This window comes from Cantharellus anzutake, assembly GCF_015039405.1.
Source record: "Cantharellus anzutake strain C23 chromosome Unknown EI90scaffold_60, whole genome shotgun sequence".
In the NCBI taxonomy this organism is placed as follows: domain Eukaryota; kingdom Fungi; phylum Basidiomycota; class Agaricomycetes; order Cantharellales; family Hydnaceae; genus Cantharellus; species Cantharellus anzutake.
In genome coordinates, this window is record NW_024067010.1 from 156,473 (window position 1) to 173,536 (window position 17,064).

Here is a 17,064-nt window from a genome sequence, read left to right on the forward strand (position 1 = left end):
TTGAAGCAGGCCGGTAGCACCAAATTCTTTAAAGTCCGCAGCCTTGATGGTCATAAAATCCATGAATTTGAACTATTACTCCTCGGGAGATAGGCTTGGGGAAGTGGGTGCTTCGAGGATTGCCTCTGAGCTACCAGCCCTTGGTTCCTCGAATTTCAACTTCAAGACACTTCCTCAACCCATGCATTGTTTCTCCGATTCTCCACGTCATTTTCTTCCTCGAAGACCGGTCAATGAATGGCGCGACGCAAGTCTGGCAGATGCCAAAGAACAGATGCTCCAAGATCCAGCTCAATCGAGCACCCGTCATCTCAATGGCCGGTTCTGCATTGAGCTCTAAGATGCTCACTGAGAACGGGGACCTTGTCTTGCCGTTCTCCGAGAGATTGTGTGTAACGAGTAAATCGGCACCGAAAAGCTCAAAGGCATTAGGAAGGGGCTGATAGCGCAATCTCAGGAGTCGCCGGGGCAATGATGAGTGATGCAGCTCACCTGGAAATGGACTGATGTCTCAAGCGCTGCTCGGAACACGTCTGCCAGAATTTCACAAACTTGATCAATGATATCTTGCACATTCTCCTCCGAGAGGCAAGAGTGCTCAAAGCTATTTGAGGGCGGTCCAGATAAAATCCGACAGCCAATCATTTCTTGGAGCGTCCGCACATTGCGGTTAGGGTCTGGATTTTCCGATGTAACCTTCTGCCAGGATGTATTAGTGAGATGCGCCTTTAGATCAACATCTTGTTCTCCATTCGGACTGGACGGCAGTTCGTATGGGCTTCCGGCAAACAGAACGAGGATGTTCTCGTCGACAAAGAGAGTCAATGCGCCTGAGGCAACACAGTAGACACGAAGGTGGAACTTATAGGGGAAGAGATTAGGCGGGTGAAGTAAATGAAACTATCGAGAACTGACCTTAGTAGGTCGATGATGTCGTGGAAGGGGTGAATCCCTGAGAGCATTGGCTTCCGTGGGATCCATTAAGAGAGGTTTATCCAGGTATTCCTGATAGACATGCCAGTCATTCATAAGACCCCAGATACAGAGTCAATAACAGGTGTACAAAGGACGATGGGCACCTGTATTACAAAGTGGCGGAGCTGCGATGCGATGATCTTGTCCCCACCGTCAGGAACTCGTTTGCTTATTCCGTCTATTGTCCTGCCTGTTTCTTCATCAGAGGATTCAGAATCAAAATCCCAGAAAATCCGTTGGAGGGCTTCTTTGCTGCTAAACAGGCGGATACCAACCCCCCTTTCGCTCATAGAAGGCTTTAGGATGAACCACTTCCTGTCGGACATTTCTAAACTACTGTCATTTTGATCCAGGATTTCACCGAGCTCCCATAGTTCGTCGCTCCACATTTCATCAAGCTCATCCACGAAAGAGATATCTATAGCCCAAGTCTTGGGAACAGACGAACGACGAACGATGAAGGCGTCCGGATGTTTGATGGCGTAAAAATGCAAAGATTGGTGAAGAAAACGCCCCGGACCAGAGATTTGCGTATCGTGTACGAAGAAGCCAATGTAGATACGGGGTCTCGTAACGTAAGCTCATGATCCAGGGAGTCGTAGGTGCACCATTGAAGGAAAGGAGATCGACACGAATCCGAGGAAGTTGTCCGATAATCAGAGGGAATGGTGTCGGATGACGAGATCGTGACCATTGGGAAGTTCTCTTTCAATGCGTTTAATATCAGCTTCTGAGCAAAAGGTGCTGCAGGGAAGGAACACCAGGCATGAAAACCACCCATTTTCAGGATCCTTCGAAATCAGTTTAGCTCAGAAGTTAGTTGACAATGAGTTGGCGGCGACGAAATACGTAGTGTTTGTCATTTTGTCCTCCACGTGCGTGCCTGTAACATTATGACGGAGTGTGCAACGGGACTAAGTACACTGATCAGAGAAAGACCAAGGCCAACTATTGTGTCTAGTGGACTAGACCTCAGCGACTCCACTAGCAATATGAGAAGAGATGGACACCAGATGCTGGGCATGAGACTCGGTGACTGCCGCTTCAGGTAATGTACTCGATATCGCTCCTGGCATGAATGAAAACTGCAGGAGTTTTAAGCCTTCTATACCGATCTTGATCTCTTCCCGATGCCCTTAATGTCGTGGACGTGATGATCTCGTTTGCTCACCAGAGGGATGCTCAGTATATATGGTAGGTGACGTGGTGTTAGGCAGGATCCCAGCCTCTACTAAAGTAGACGTGGTGTGCCGGTCGGGATTATGGGACTCCTGGGGTTTTGTTACATCTGAGTGGTGAGGAAAGGAGAAAAACCCTGCTATTGTCTCCGTCCGTCCTCGTAGTCCTGTGCTCTTGGTTTCTCCCAGCACCCCAGCTTCTCCGTTCGTGCTCCCTTCGTTTGTCGGTGGATCGTGAGTTCCATATGAAGTCTACTATCCCTATCGTCTCCTTCACCTTATGCATGAGGTTGTTGTTGTTGTTGGCTTGGTCTCCTTGTCCGTGGTGTCTAAACAGCGCGAATTCCTCCAGCGGCCATGCCATCGTATGTGTGGCTATGCGAGATGCTTGTTGACTCAACCATAACACACGTTCTTCCTTCCCTCATATTACTTGGAAGCAGGCACTTCATTATGGTGAGGCTCCCCACGGTTACCGGCGAGTCTGCTGACTTATTCTGAGTGAAAAAGGCAATTTGCCAGTATTTTTTGCGCGGCCGTTGCAAGTTCGGAGGTGCGATCTTCGCTCACGTTGCACTGCAGTACCCCCTAACCAACTCGCCAGATCGATGTATAAATGAGCATCCCAAAGATAAACCAAACATATTTGGAGGTTAGTTGAGCCTAATGGCGTCGCATAGTTCACTTGCGTGCAAGACTAATGCATGTGACAGTTTCTCAGAGTAGTTCTGGAAATTCAAAGCCAGAGTGGACGCCTCCATTCACGTAAGTGGGTTTTGTCCTGTTGGGGAGGGGAAAGTGACGTGTTTATGAAGAACCGAATCAATTAATCGAGATATGACGGAGGGCAAGGACAGACCTCTCTGGCCCTTCTCTTCCTACGGTCCAGCCAAGTAAGAGTATTGGTGTCTAGATAGATGCATCGCTAACATTCTGTCGCTCTTAGAGGAGAGCCAAATCTAATTTCGGGCCTTGATGAGTCCCCAGAAGAGATGCGCATCAAGTTCTGGCAGGCTAACATGCAAGGGAATCCGGCCCTTTATGTGCGTTCTCTTCCTTGCAATGCACGCCCCTCCCAGCTCATTGTTCACTGATAATGGGCGTCCAGACCCAATACGAAGCCACGCAGATGCAACTTACGAATAATGCGTTCGACCGGATACGCAATGACCTCAATGGTGCCTGGAAGCAGGCCGCCATGCAGTCACCGAACTTCCCTCCAGAGATGCTTTCGCAAGCCGGCTTGACGAGCTCAACACGTCCAGGCAACAATGCCTTTGGTCAACCAAGCGCATTTGGCAAGCCTGCGTTCGGACAGCCTGCATTTGGAACATCCGCCTTCGGATCGTCATCTCCCACATTTGGCCAAACATCAGCATTTGGTGCGGCAGCTCAGCCAACTCAATTCGGATCTTCTGGTGGATTTAGCGCATTCGCCAACAATCAGCCCAGTGCCTTTGCAACTGCCGCTTCAATTCAGCCCCCCACATCCATCTTTGGGCAAACTTCCGGTCCTGGCGCCAGCTTTGGACAGCCGGCTTCGGGCTCGAGTTTTCAGGGTCCTACTTCAGCCTTTGGAAATTCCGCATTTGGCGGCGAAGGCACTCGATCGGCATTTCGACCATCTGGAAATAGTGGTGGGGGATTCAGTGCGTTCTCAAACCCTGGTGGAAACGCATCTTTTGCCGGCCCCCCCACATCAACAGCTGGCCCATTTACGCCTCCACAACCGGCAGGCACTTTCCAGCAGCCATCCACCTTCGGACAACCCCAGACGCCCGTTTTTGGACAGCCATTGGCATTCGGACAAACAGGTACTGGTTCCACCTTCACTAAGCCCCAAGAACCTCCCATATCGGCGTTCTCTTCGTTCTCTCCATCCCAACCTCAGAACGCTTCCGGGACAGTATTTATACCCAGGGCAGGACCTGCTCCCTTGTCCCCCGTTAATTACCCTTTTGAACAATTACTCCCCCCAAACTACATTGACATCATACCAAAGGATGCGCGAGCAAAGTTTGAAGCGCCAGCCTTCGTCTTGGGGGAGATACCTGAATGGGTACCCCCTCCTCAGCTGTCCTGATCCCCTCGTTTTCCAGTTAAGCGACCTAAATTTGGGGTTTGCTACCTAGGATACTTGCTTATTTCATGAAGGGCGTTTACTCTTGGATCAATCACTTCGACACCAATAACTCCCATATTAATGACTGAATTGTAATTCGGAACATGCAACAACAACGATTCGTTTCGCAAGCATTTTCATCAAATTCTCGTTCGTTTTCGAGGCGGCATACCCACCAAACCTGTGGGCGGAGGGTGACCACGGTTTTGCGTGTATGAACGCCCGGCGTGAAGTTGATTCTGTCCGCCTTGAGCCGTGGATACGTTTCCCGTAGCGGGTCTCGAAGGCACCATTGCCGAAGCTTCATCATTCGTCACACGCCTCAAAGGGTAAGTCTGGTTTTGTGGGAGAAGTTGGAACGCGCTAAAGACGGTATTAATTATTATGTTAAGATAGGTGAGGAAGCCTACTTTTTAGTAGGTCGCGGTTCGGCAGCAAACCAGCGATGCTGTAACGCTTCCTTAGCAGTAATGCGCCTCGTAGGATCATATGTTAACAGTCGGTTAATAAGATCATATCCCAATGGCGCATGGAGGCGTGTGGAGAACCATTGATGTAAGGACGGGCGATGCCTGCGTTGAATCTCCTTAATACTTGAATCTCTGAGGATTGGACGCGTACTTATCCAGTCGCAACATGCTCTGGTACTCAGGCATATGAGTTAGCCCAGGCCAATGCTCGGCTAGGTGCCGTAGAATGAGTAGGGATTGGCATGGCAAGCAGGCCTAACACTGACGATCAGGGGTCCCTAAGACCTCAATTATCTTCGTGACTTGGTCCTTCTGGAACGGGACAGTCTTCTTCGCGTCCAGCTTTGCCTCCTCACCTTTAAAGATGGGTCGCAGGCTGAGAAGTTCCGCAAAAATACACCCAACTGCCCAATTATCCACCGCTTTTGTGTAGTGCTTACTCCCCATGAGCAATTCCGGAGCACGATACCAAATTGTTACGACCACCTTGTCGCCGACGTAGAGAGGCTGGAGAGGATTATGACATAGACGGGCAAGACCAAGGTCTCCAATCTTGACAACTCCACCGGATGTGACAAGGATATTTGCTGGTTTAAGGTCTCGGTGCATGATTTGTTGATTATGGAGGTACAGGACGCCATTGATGAGCTGAAAGAGAAGGGATTTGATGACGGGCACTGCTATTGAGGTGCGAAGGACAGAAGAATGATGGTGAATGATTTGCTAGGCGTGAAACCGCATTCAGGATGTAATAACTCGGAGATAGTGTGCGTCTACTGACGAGAAAGTCATGCTCGGCGTACTCGAACACCATGTAGATCGACTTGTCCTCAAGCATTACTTCTCGAAGCTTAATGACATTTATGTTCTCGATCTCCATATTCAGCTGCATGCGCACGAAGATAGTCAGTGGAACTCCAGCCAACTTCGCCACGCACTCACGGCAATCTCGCGACAAGCGCTTTGACTGATACCAGTGTAGGTAACAACCTCGCCCTCTTTGTCGGGTTTGAATTTCTTAATGGCGTATATCTGCCCCTCTGGATCAAGGCTCCGGGCCTTATAAACACGGCCGTACGTCCCAGATGATATGAAACCAAGGATAGAATATTTGTCTACAACTGGTCGACGTGCCTTGTCCTTTTTCGCGCGGTAAAGCTGCATTGCGTCAATAGGTGGGGCGTTCATGGCCGATATCACTATTCCCGTCGCTGTTAAATAACTTCGGCGCAGGGGCTCAGCAGCTATATTATCGTCACATGCATGAGAGTCTGAACGTGTGCATGCGAACCAAGAGCTAAGCACAAGGACTCGGGAGTGTTCGAACTCGGCGTGACACTAGAAGCGACTCCACAACATACACCGCTCAGTGGTTCATTCACGACCTCGCCCAGAGTCTCTGAAGAATGGATGGATGGGAAATGCGACAGCCTGATGACGACGCGAACCGAATCCCCCCAGTCAACCACTGGCTCCATCGCCCATATTATATCAACTGTCTGGATCATTGTTATGCAGGCAATGTTCGAACACCTAAGCACATCTCAAGCATACAAGCACCCTCTCTTACATTGGGTCTAAACAGTCGGCAAGAAACAGGAACTACAGTCGCACCTAATTGTATGGTCTTACGTCCGATGTTGCACGGATTTTACAGCATATCGGTCAATAGCCGAGTTGATCAGCGCCGGGAAGGAGCCAACGTATTGTGCAGCTAATGCGCAAGCCACGATCTACCCAAACACCATCGATGGTTCCACTCCCATCCCGGCTCTCAATGAAATCTTGTTTTACAGACTGTATTCCATGTTTCCATTGGTATCGGGCTTCTCCTTCCAGGACGAGGATTGAACGGGGTGGTAGCCAGAGGCAAGTTGGAGCGTTGGTCGACGCACCATCCTCCGGAGTAAAATCCATGACCACCCCCGAGAGTAGACTGAGAACGATGATCCCGTCGCCAAATCTTCCAAGCAAATCGACATGCGGCGAAATCCCTTCCCCCGGACGGTAAAGATTGAGTATAATCTGTCGGGCCGGATATCGTTGGTTTATTGAAGTCGGGGGGAACAGTAGTGTGTAAGTCGATGCATTGAGATGGGGTTGAAGCAAGATCGAAAGACCGCCAATGAGCTCGAGAATGAAGGAGGGGAGACCAGATGAACCAGAACCGAACAGCATAACTTGATTCACTGTGCCACCCTGGAAATATGGAAGGATATTCTGTACCACGAATTCCGCACGATCCTCAGACAGTCGCACTGGAGGTAGATGCAGCCCAGGAACCGAAGGAACTCTATCCACAATCGCGGGAATGGGCTCCCATAGGTCATCGTTACTATCTGCTCTGGGGAGACTGATTGCGGAGATCGCTTGAGATGTAAGTGAAGGAAGCTGGCCTTCTAATTCCTGATGGACTCCTTCCTTACTGTCGGACCTGAAGGGCTTGTCCTCGCTGGAACTACTCGATGTGGGATGACCCTGTTCACACATACGCGGTTACGAATTTGGTAAACATAACAATCGAAGCCTGCAAAGAGGAACAAGCCGATGGGATTGTAGTCTGAAGCTCACATTCCCTTATCGGGTAATGGCTACTCTCTTTCAGGAGATTGTGATCGAGGTCAATTGTCTCAATAAGTTCGAACGGCATCGGATTTACTTAACAATCGAGCGTTGTCCCAACCTGAGTGCTAGAGGGTGGCTCTTCAAGCATTCCCAAACTTCGTGGACGCAATCAATTCGGTCGTTGAACCCAAAATTCCCACGCAAGTTGGTCACGTCGTTGTCCTTCGTCTACCCGCCACGACACGACGCGGTGCACTTTGAATGGAGACTACTTTTATCCCCCGAGTATTGTCCAAGAGGCCTAAAGTTGCATCTTCAGGGCAGATTGTCTCGGTGCCTCAAGAGGATAGCGGCGCCGTTCAAGTGGCGCCTATCTCTAACATCAGGCCGGATGAAAAGCACCCTGACGTTCGTGGAAATACCAAAGGCAAGAAAGCCCAGGAGGGATACCTCTCCGACCTTGAAGTCTTAAGTCTTTTGGAACTTAGCCTTTCGGATTACGCGCTCTGCGTTGACATTGAAACTCGACTCTTCATAAAATACTCCGAGGATGGATGTGAGCTACTCTGTTCATATCGCTGGGGCGTGGGACCACACATAACTCAACGATTCTGATCCAGATCTTCCCCTCGAGCAGATAATTACCAGAAGTCCATATTTCCAACAAGCTCTGTCTCGATCCCACACAAAGCACCCTGTGCGGCTCCCCCCTCAAATATCCATAATTCGTGCTATCCGAACTTCGCCCATGAACGAGCTGCTTGATGTTCGCGTGCTCCTATCGGAGCCAACGCCCTGGCCAGCCGGTTCCTCGTCCTCAAGAGGCGGGGAAGAGGGGGATGATGGCGGCTTTGAGATACGAAGAAAGGACTGGGAGAATATTGACCAGACCCTGCAAGGCGTGACAAAGGAAGGGTGGGATACCCAGAGTGTCTATGTTGTGTGTTTAGCATGACCCTGTTGTTCGCCTGTTACAAGGCTAATGATCTATTCCTTTATTGTGACAGGAAAATGTTCCTCTGCATATCCGAACCATCCCTAAAATCCATCGTTTCGTCACTGGATTGCTCTGCGCGAACGCTCCAAACTCAGCGGTTTCCTCAAAAGTCAACGCAGATGACCCTTCGCCATTGTTTTCGATACAACATATTGCGACACACGCGGGTGCCCACGAGTCCGGTGCCCAAAGCTACGCGAAGAAAGACAAATGCTATGGCTATGCGTTTATTACATTCAAAGAGAGGCGAATAGGAGAGAGATTGCTGAGTGAATGGCCCTGGAGTTTCTCGGAATCCCGCGACCACTACAGGGCTGGCAAAATTTTAGCTGTGTCTGATGAAGTGACGGAGGCTTTGAGATACAGCTTCCGGACACTTTCAAAGTTGGTTGTCTTTCAGGGTAAACGTTGTATGACTAATAACATGACCAATAGATCCCGATGGTTGCAGCTTAAGGACGAGTATCTAAAGCAGATGACAGAGGCACTCTCCCAAGAATCGGCATTGCCACTTCAGGCAGTCCCCGAGGAATGTACTCGCAATTCCGCTCAGTCTAAAATCGTTGCTACTCCGGAACCAGATCCCCCAACGCGAATCCAGACACCTCCCCCGCCGAACTATCCAATAGGTTGTCTCCTCTTCGTGAAGAACCTCCACCCAGAAACAAACAAAACCACACTAAGAGAGCTCTTCTCGGCGGTCCTCAGGGACGCACCGCCGAAGGGCCAATTCTCTCCGATCGATTATGTAGACTACACAAAGAAGCTAGACACGGTACGGATTTTTGACCATTAATACGTTGAAGGTGTTTGGTCTAATCTTTTGCATGTTCAGTGCTACCTTCGCTTATCGGATTCATCATACTCTTCTATGATACAGTCTTACTTTGCATCCAATTTGGTGTATCAATCTTCGGGTACCGATAGTGCTGGGAATAAAGCTACTGCCGATACTCCATCTTCGCGGAAGCTGATCCAAGCGGAAATAGTAAGCGGGAGGAAAGAACGAATCTACTGGGAGAAAGTTCCGGAGAAGCTAAGGATGTCGGCGATCAGGAAAGCCAATACTGCTGCTGAAAAGCCTCTAGGGGGTGCGGAGGGGGCCAATGGCCAGAACGATCCGAAGTCGAGAAAAAGGAAGAAATGACGCCTGGCAGTCCCGTTTGCAATGCTGGGTGTATGCTAGTGTGTCATAAATATTCCTCTGATGTCCACGGAAACAGTGATAGCATTGGTGTGTTGATTGCATATGCACAAATCTCATTCTCCGCTGCTGACGGCACAATTTTGCGTGACGAGGAATCCTTGGTTAAATAAGCGCCAATGTGACTGGTGACAAGTCACGGTTGTTCTATCACACATCACGCAAGTGCGATCGACTCTTTGACCAGTCGACGCGTCAGTTATTCCACAGACCTACACTTCGGATCATTGACTCGCCTAAAACCTCTGCGCGATGATTATCAAAGTCAAGGTGTGCGGACGCCTCGCGATCGAGCTTGCCGGCACCGAATCTGACTTTGAATCACGGCGCACAGACTCTTACAGGGAAAGAGGTTCGCGATCACAATTTGAAGGGAATTTCAAACTAATTCGAATCCTTTGGGCGCAGATTGAGCTTGACATCGACCCCGATGACAAAGTACGTTGCCGCAATAAAGAAGCGCCCCTGCTGAATTGACTTACTTGACTGTCAACGATGCAAGATCAACCGCATCAAGGAGAAAGTCGAGGAACAGTCCGGTGTACCACCACCACAGCAGCGTCTGATTTTTGGCGGGCGACAAATGTGAGTCAACTGAATTTGGGTTTACCCTGCGCGCGTTGCTTTTGTGCTTATGGTTTGTGCAGGGCTGACGACAAGACGGTTCGAGAACTAAACGTAACTGCTGGATCCGTCCTGCATCTTGTCCTTGCACTGCGTGGAGGTTGTTAGTGATGGTTTTTCCGGTTTGAGATGTCGCAGGGGCAGGTTGAAGGGGAGGCTGTACATGTTAACATAGAAAGCATTTTATGAACGCTTTTGCAGTTCTGTTTGATTTGCAGCTCTCTCAGTTGGTGTGCACACCCCTCGGTCACTCGGCGAACACCGCTTGGCGAGCTTCGGGCAACGCACTGGGTTCTCTTACAAGAGAATGCTATGTGAAGCATACCTTTGGCGTGGCCGATTTCCGTGAATGGCGAGTTCTGATGGTGTGAACTTCGCCTCGTGTATCGATAATCCCGCCACCATCTTACCTAAGCACACGGCGTCTATTCGCTGACGTGGACTCAAGCGCCCAGCAGCTTCTGTACCATCGGGACACACCCTTGGGACGTTTATTTTGGCGGGGTTTCGAAACTCACGACTGCCTCGTGTCTGTGACCAAAAACCGCATCACTTTAATGAGGATGAATACTTTTCCTTCCCATCCTCACCTGCTCAACTAGTTTTCCTGCACTGGAGCACGCGCCTCCGCCCCCACGCCGCCAAAGGGCTCCTTTCTCTCTCCTTGCATAGTCTCAGATACACACTTTCGCTTAGCGTGGGCCGGGACCAGCTTTGAGGGACACCCGCCCCAACGGACCACCATGAGCACACCGGCTCAGCCAAATACCCAGCAATATACGCAGCATGTGGCTGCGGCACCAGGGGGCGTCTATTACGATCCTCGTGAGTTGCGATCAATGATCCGAATGCTTAGGAAGACAAAATATCTAACCCTTTCCCACCAAGGCTGGTACACCCATTACATCGTCCCCCCCAATGGTGCCTCGCAATATACACAGGGGACATCATATCCTGTCCACTACGCAACAGCTACGACGGCCAACTACCCTTCCCCATCCTATGATTACTATTCCACCTCTACTGTACCACTCAAGTCATCCGAGAATAAACCGTTGCCACCTTCACGTCCAAATAAACGCCCACCACCAAGGCGCTCAAAGGCCTTTGGAGGATTCTTTCCTTCAAGATCTAGTTCAGCGAATACCGTCCCCAAGGTGGAGAGCACACCTGTAGTACGATCGCCCCTACCGCAATATCCGATGCATTATCAGCAAGGATATGCACTTCCATATCAGTATACATATCTCTATCCGTGGATGGCTACTGCTCTGCAACAACAAGTACAGCAGGCTGCTGCAGCTGCACAGCAACAGCAAGCAGGAACAACTCCTGTTTCCAAGGACCGGCAGCAGCAGCAACAATCACAGTCAACCCCCATAATAAAAGCTGATCCTCCGCAAAGGAGACCCTCCACGCCTGCGGCACCGATATTACCAGAACCAGGCACCCCCGACACGTTCACTGCTCAACCTCCACCAGTGGTGACCCTCAAGATCCCGCACACTGACACTGAAGATGAGCCGGACGATGAGCCGTCGAGTGTCACGCCCCATCTATCACCACTGCAGCCTCCAGAGATCATCATCACAAATGAAACCGGGGAGTCTTCCGCGGCAAATCTCCCCTCACCTGTGGACCCTCACAACGTTGCACTCCCTCTTTCCCCTCCGCGTAGTAGTTCCCCCGCCATGCGAGGCTCGTCTCCTCGTCCTACTCCACCTGTCATGCCGTCAATAGCAGGGACGATGGCTGCTGTCTCTCTTGGTCCAACTCCCAACCCCCCCCACGCTGAGTCCGACGAGCATCGCATGCGGCCCTTCCACCAAGCGCCTTCATTAGCAGATGCTTCAAAGTCGTCTTCTTCGCAGCCGATTATACCTGCTGGCACGGCGCCGTCAGATTCTGAGGTCGAGACGCTGAATGCCGCCGTACAGGCAGCACGCCAAGAGCATCGCCATGACTTACCCATTTGGATGCGTCAAGATGGCAATAAAGGCACAGCTTTACCAAGCCGGAGGAGTCGAACTGCATCAAGCCATAATATCAATGGTGCCCCCATACTTCCCGGTAATCACTCGAATAGCGAAATGGGCCCACCAAGCAGCCGTAGGACTGTTGGGAGATCACGCACACTACCGTATGAACCTGTGGAAGGGAGTTTTCTTTTCCAGCCTCCCGTCTCGACCACACCCACACCCCCCGACGAGGATGACCATGTTCCTGAACCATCACCCGCTCCTGCATCGTCCTCGACCACTCGCCGCATCGGGCCATTCCCCTTCGGGATACCAAAGTTTGTTGGGAGATTTGGGTTTGGGAGAAAGGCACCTCCAGCTGCCCCTATCATTCCCATCATACCTGAGCTTTCGGAGGAATCGCCAGTAGTGCAGACACGGGCAAGTGCTGACCAGAGTATGCAAGTCAAAAAGGGGAAGTGGCGTAGTGTGATTCCGACATTAGAAGAAGACGACCGACCACCCTCGCTGACTCCTTCGGAAGTCACGACAAGCACTGTAACAATACCCACACCCACTTCATCCAGGTCCGCTCAGTACCAACAACACCTCGCGCAACAGCAAGGGCTACAAGACCATCATTATCAACAGGACCATCAGAAGTCAAAGCCCACTGCCATAATTCCGGACAACATCCCCCCTTCCTCACCCGAAGTGGAAACTCCCCCAACCAGACACCGACGCCATCGAAAGTATACCCCCATCACAGATTCAACTCTAGGATTCAGCCAGTCAAGGGAGGCGAATTCCAATCCACCTCCGCCACCACTGAAGATCTATTTTGGAGCGTCTTCTGAGCCATACTACGGCTTCTCCATTGCATCCCCTTACACAGTCTATTTTAATAACCGTCTATATTCCACCGCAGAGCACCTGTATCACGCGTTCAAGTTCATACCAGCGAAAGTTGGAAGACGGGTTGGAAGTGGGAACGGATTCATGGGAGTTGGTAGGAATGAGGCGTTGAGGATCGCGGAGGCTGTGAGGAACGCAGGGCCTCGAGGCCTGGATGCTTGGCTGGCTGCAAAGGCCTATGATGCGTGGATTCGACCTGATTGGGAAGATATCAAGGTTGACAAGGTACGGCGCTCTTTACGTTCCATTTCTAAATTTGATCGATCGCGGTCCAGATGGAGGAAGTCCTCTACCTGAAGTTCACACAGCATAGGGAACTTCGAGAAGAACTCATTTCTACATATCCAGCTCAGCTTATGTGGGGAACGAAGCGAGACGCCTTTTTCGGTATCGGACCGGACGGAGATGGAAGAAATGAGCTTGGCAAACTTCTCATGAGCGTCCGGGAGCGATTAAAGGATGAGGGAGGGTATGACATATCCGACTCCAGTTAGCCCTGAAATCCGATCATTCCCACTCTGTATCCTCGCTTCCCCTTGGGCTCCTAGTGTTCCTATATCATCCAGAATCATTCAACCACTTTTCCACCATACCCCAATCCCAAGCTCTGGACAGCGTTCAGTGGCTTCTCATCTTGTTTGCTTTCCGTCAAAATGCCTTTCTCTCTTAAACAATTTACTCTAAGTTTATAATCTTTGTTCGTTTCTTAGTGGATGTTTCACACTTGTACTTATTGCGAATCAAGATAGCACGCAAGACAATCAATCACAGCAAGTTACAAATGAAATGTCTGGGAACGATCGTGGTGTTACCAAGGCTAACAGCTTGATCCGATTGTTTCACCTAATCGTTGCGTCTTCGCCGGTAACGCGGAGAACGAGAACGCACGTACGGACTGCGAGAGCGTGAGCGACTTCTTCGACGGACAGGGGAGCGAGAGCGGGATGGAGACCTCGAACGACTCCTCGAACGACTACGGGGCCTTCTGTGCGGAGCCCTGTCTTCTTCCGCTCCTCCTAAGGTGCGATCGGGTGACCCTCTACGAGGCAATCCGCGGCGGTTAAGCGCAGCGCTACCACGAGCACGCCCTCGCTCCGAAAGCCCATTCCTGTTTTCCTCATGGCCTGGAAGTCCGCCCCCACGCCCGAGGAATGATCCTACCCCGCGAGGTGCGCCTCCTCGCCAGTTTTGAGTAAGTTTAGATTCAGTGTCGCGGGTCCACCGGGAAGTTGGTGCGCGAGGATCCCAATCCCCCTTCCCGCTCCACGAGTAGCCGCAGCGCCTCTAATACTCGGGCCACCAGCGCCAAACGATCCCGAGGCACTGGGGATACCGGTTGATGTGGGGACCATGACTGCAACGTCGAGCCAGTCTCCTGGCTGGACTCGGAGTTCTTCTATGGTGCGTTCTTCGGCAATCTTTTTGTCCTTTTCTTCTATTCTCCCGCGTCGTTCCAATTCGTCTGTGCCTTGCTCGGTCTCAAAGTCTCCTTCCAACAAGTTGATTTGCGTGAGGTCCCTGGCGTGGATCGTACCTAGGTCTTTGTAGGAAATACGCCCTCTGTCGGTGGGATCAGGGAAAACGGCACGGAAGGAGAAGCGTGCAGCGCCATGTCGAAGAGAACTGGTAAGTGGGTTTGGCGGCAGCGCACGGAGTGCAGTGACCAGTTCGCGGAGGGTTGCATCATTCCTATGATGACAGATGTAATTACAACACATCCAGTGCAAGCCACTAATCTTTGTACGTACCATGTATACAGCTGATACTCGTCGGCAACAGGTAAGACGTTGTCTTCGAATATGCTCAAGCGGTGGTGTCCACCAATTTTTACAAACGCCCGTAACAGAAACGGGCATATCTAGGACACATTCGATCAGTTGCACCATGGATGATAGTAGCACCCACTGACCTTACTACGGTCTACAACTGGTTTCGAAGTGGGGGCATCGTCTGCCATTAGTTTGAAAGAACCCAATTTAAGGTAGTGATCACATGGAGCTACAGTAGAATTAAATTAGTTCCCCCTACAGCGATATTATAAACATCACTATATGCAGCATTATCTGTTTCTCAGAGAACCCGTCACTAAGTGCTGAAGTACGAGACAAATTCCTACGCCGTGCGATCTCTCATTTAGACTCACCATTGAATCTCAGCCTCTCTGTACTACTTCTGACCCCGATACCCCCAGTTTTGATCACCATAGTGCATAGAGGGAGGCGTTGGATGAACGCAAGGTGAATATTTATGGCCACTCCACTGTGATCCCATAGTGGCCGAAGACGCCCCAGGCAACGTAACTAGTGTTTGTGGTCACGCTGCGATATCGTGCACTCAGAGCCGTATTGATCGCCCTTGATGTCAGCGGCGATTCTCATACAGCTAAACTAGCTTCTCAAAAATGGGAGGAAGCCGGCAATGCCGCTTCAGGCAGTTATCAGATTTTGCTGAGCAGTACATTCTGTCATAGGGATAGAGAAACGAATATTTTCTGCCTGAGGTCAGTCATCCAACAAATCATCATGGAACAAAGCTGGTCATGGTGGACTTTAAGCATGTGGTTAGCATAAAGTGAGTAGGCCAACAACGGCCACTTTCACTGTAGTCGGTAGTACGGAGATCGGGGTACATAGGATACTAGAGGTTTCCCAATTCCACAGTGCGTCCCCTGTCATGCACGCAAGTGATGCCTTCCCCATTCTGGAGATTAACGCGACTACTAATCGGCCAAAGCTTCCGTTCGCGAAGAAAGATGTCGAACATGCCTACTAGAGCCCAAGTAGAACGCACCCTATTCACATTAGTTTCTGTTTGTGGAGGCTGGCGAGTTGACTTTTCGCAAGCAACGTAGCTCGAGTAATTGCATCATAAGAGCCCGTTACGCCACGCTCACCCTGAGGTAAGGACGTCACAGTATCAATGACACCAGTTTGTGTGATGCCACCAATATCACCGTTAGGATACATGACGACCGCCAAGGTGCTTTCCATTAATGGCTCCTCGAATGAAGTGAGATCAGCCAGAAAGAATGATTCAGGGACTGAGTTGGGTAACGGGCTTGAACTAGGTTTGAAGTGGCCAAAAGTGAAGGATGAAGGCGTCCGTGCAAAGTTGAGTGAGAGAGGAGCAGATAGCGTTCTTGAGATGGTTGTCCTGCCAGTCGTCTCCGAGAAGGTGGCGGTAGGAAGTTGCGCTAGATGATCACCAATGAGAAGGCGGCAGAAAGAGCAGGATAACGGGCGCAAGAGGAGAATAAGCGCAGAACGCTTACTGTTCTTTAGTGCAGTGACCACAGCTAACAGGGTGGCGTCAAGGGCATTCCCGTCATAATTAATGCATGCAGCATCAATATAGAGGCACCATACCGCCTTCCCTGGCTCAATGGCCAAACTCTTGAGAGGCAAGAATTCGGAGCTATAGGCCAAGGTTTTAGTAAGCCACAAGTGTCAAATAAAGGTTGACGTGAACCTTAAGAGGGTTCCATAAATATACTGGGATATAATTTGAGCCTCCTCCCCAGGAGGACCAGTTTTGAAGAGAGGAGAGCACATAGCGGATAAATCAACATTAGGAACTACATCATCAGTTCTCGAATGAGCTACAGAGTCGAAAGTATGACTGATTAAAGGGCCTCACCAATGAATCCACTTGCTGGATGATCGATGTCTGGTTCAGCAACCTCGGCCTTGACGCCACACACTATAGTAGTGTCTCCAAGCCTTACGAGGGCCGACCCATCTGCGGTCGAAATGGATCCTTGACAAAACGCTGAGCTTCAATAGGTCAAGATTTGCATCATCATACCGGAATTGACACTGATGTCCCGCCAGCTTGAATCACCTCTGCCATCAGGCCTGACGCCTTCCGCAAGAAATCGTTCCAAGTAAGCTCGCGGATGAAGTCGTTGGAAGGTAAGCGCTTGGAGCGACGTTGACATTTTTCCCGCACAAATAAATAAATAAATCTCACGTGTTTTACCCGAGTACAGTTCCGTGCCGCCGCCAACAGAAGGGAAAGTAACAGCATGTCCCAAATCGTGGGGAATGTAAGCTTCAA

At 50.5% G+C, this 17,064-nt stretch overlaps 9 protein-coding genes across 9 annotated transcripts; 4 read left to right on the top strand and 5 right to left on the bottom strand.

Annotated features, from left to right (window-relative positions):
* Nucleotides 1–130: 130 nt before the first annotated feature.
* Nucleotides 131–2,117, bottom strand: EI90DRAFT_3243497 (tubulin-tyrosine ligase family-domain-containing protein; the record flags this gene model as incomplete). Its single annotated transcript, XM_039066542.1, has 5 exons — nt 1,496–2,117; nt 1,080–1,406; nt 916–1,005; nt 493–861; nt 131–439 (listed from the first exon to the last, which is right to left on the bottom strand). Exons 1-5 carry the CDS (start codon nt 1,754–1,756, stop codon nt 131–133), a joined length of 1,356 nt encoding a protein of 451 aa, XP_038911644.1. The 5' UTR covers nt 1,757–2,117.
* Nucleotides 2,118–2,769: 652 nt separating this feature from the next.
* Nucleotides 2,770–4,236, top strand: EI90DRAFT_3129745 (uncharacterized protein; the record flags this gene model as incomplete). Its single annotated transcript, XM_039064239.1, has 5 exons — nt 2,770–2,805; nt 2,875–2,918; nt 2,969–3,046; nt 3,100–3,196; nt 3,262–4,236. The coding sequence occupies 5 exons, from the start codon at nt 2,770–2,772 to the stop codon at nt 4,234–4,236; spliced, it is 1,230 nt and encodes a 409-aa protein (XP_038911645.1).
* A 326-nt stretch (nt 4,237–4,562) lies between these two features.
* EI90DRAFT_3000467 (kinase-like protein) lies at nt 4,563–6,147 on the bottom strand (the record flags this gene model as incomplete). Its single annotated transcript, XM_039056314.1, has 6 exons — nt 5,688–6,147; nt 5,527–5,631; nt 5,012–5,468; nt 4,897–4,957; nt 4,686–4,847; nt 4,563–4,638 (listed from the first exon to the last, which is right to left on the bottom strand). Coding segments are annotated over exons 1-6 (1,107 nt in total), but the record flags the coding sequence as incomplete, so codon positions are not given.
* Nucleotides 6,148–6,227: 80 nt separating this feature from the next.
* Nucleotides 6,228–7,236, bottom strand: EI90DRAFT_3075090 (uncharacterized protein; the record flags this gene model as incomplete). Its single annotated transcript, XM_039061546.1, has 1 exon — nt 6,228–7,236. A coding segment is annotated over one exon (826 nt), but the record flags the coding sequence as incomplete, so codon positions are not given.
* EI90DRAFT_3000472 (uncharacterized protein) lies at nt 7,192–9,716 on the top strand. Its single transcript, XM_039056315.1, has 5 exons — nt 7,192–7,866; nt 7,931–8,250; nt 8,318–8,691; nt 8,743–9,082; nt 9,143–9,716. The coding sequence occupies exons 1-5, from the start codon at nt 7,572–7,574 to the stop codon at nt 9,452–9,454; spliced, it is 1,641 nt and encodes a 546-aa protein (XP_038911648.1). The 5' UTR covers nt 7,192–7,571; the 3' UTR covers nt 9,455–9,716.
* Nucleotides 9,717–9,763: 47 nt separating this feature from the next.
* On the top strand, nt 9,764–10,243 carry EI90DRAFT_3129749 (ubiquitin; the record flags this gene model as incomplete). The annotated part of the gene is made up of 5 exons (XM_039064240.1): nt 9,764–9,781; nt 9,846–9,863; nt 9,920–9,949; nt 10,014–10,096; nt 10,159–10,243. The coding sequence occupies 5 exons, from the start codon at nt 9,764–9,766 to the stop codon at nt 10,241–10,243; spliced, it is 234 nt and encodes a 77-aa protein (XP_038911649.1).
* A 2,585-nt stretch (nt 10,244–12,828) lies between these two features.
* Nucleotides 12,829–13,558, top strand: EI90DRAFT_3075100 (uncharacterized protein). The gene is made up of 2 exons (XM_039061547.1): nt 12,829–13,233; nt 13,284–13,558. The coding sequence occupies exons 1-2, from the start codon at nt 13,093–13,095 to the stop codon at nt 13,500–13,502; spliced, it is 360 nt and encodes a 119-aa protein (XP_038911650.1). The 5' UTR covers nt 12,829–13,092; the 3' UTR covers nt 13,503–13,558.
* Nucleotides 13,559–13,669: 111 nt separating this feature from the next.
* Nucleotides 13,670–14,998, bottom strand: EI90DRAFT_2976968 (Sin3 associated polypeptide p18-domain-containing protein). Its single transcript, XM_039055899.1, has 3 exons — nt 14,918–14,998; nt 14,757–14,866; nt 13,670–14,697 (listed from the first exon to the last, which is right to left on the bottom strand). Exons 1-3 carry the CDS (start codon nt 14,963–14,965, stop codon nt 14,166–14,168), a joined length of 690 nt encoding a protein of 229 aa, XP_038911651.1. The 5' UTR covers nt 14,966–14,998; the 3' UTR covers nt 13,670–14,165.
* A 419-nt stretch (nt 14,999–15,417) lies between these two features.
* EI90DRAFT_3000478 (ribosomal protein S5 domain 2-type protein) lies at nt 15,418–16,964 on the bottom strand. The gene is made up of 5 exons (XM_039056316.1): nt 16,813–16,964; nt 16,645–16,764; nt 16,477–16,582; nt 16,280–16,422; nt 15,418–16,201 (listed from the first exon to the last, which is right to left on the bottom strand). The coding sequence occupies exons 1-5, from the start codon at nt 16,943–16,945 to the stop codon at nt 15,804–15,806; spliced, it is 900 nt and encodes a 299-aa protein (XP_038911652.1). The 5' UTR covers nt 16,946–16,964; the 3' UTR covers nt 15,418–15,803.
* Nucleotides 16,965–17,064: the final 100 nt, after the last annotated feature.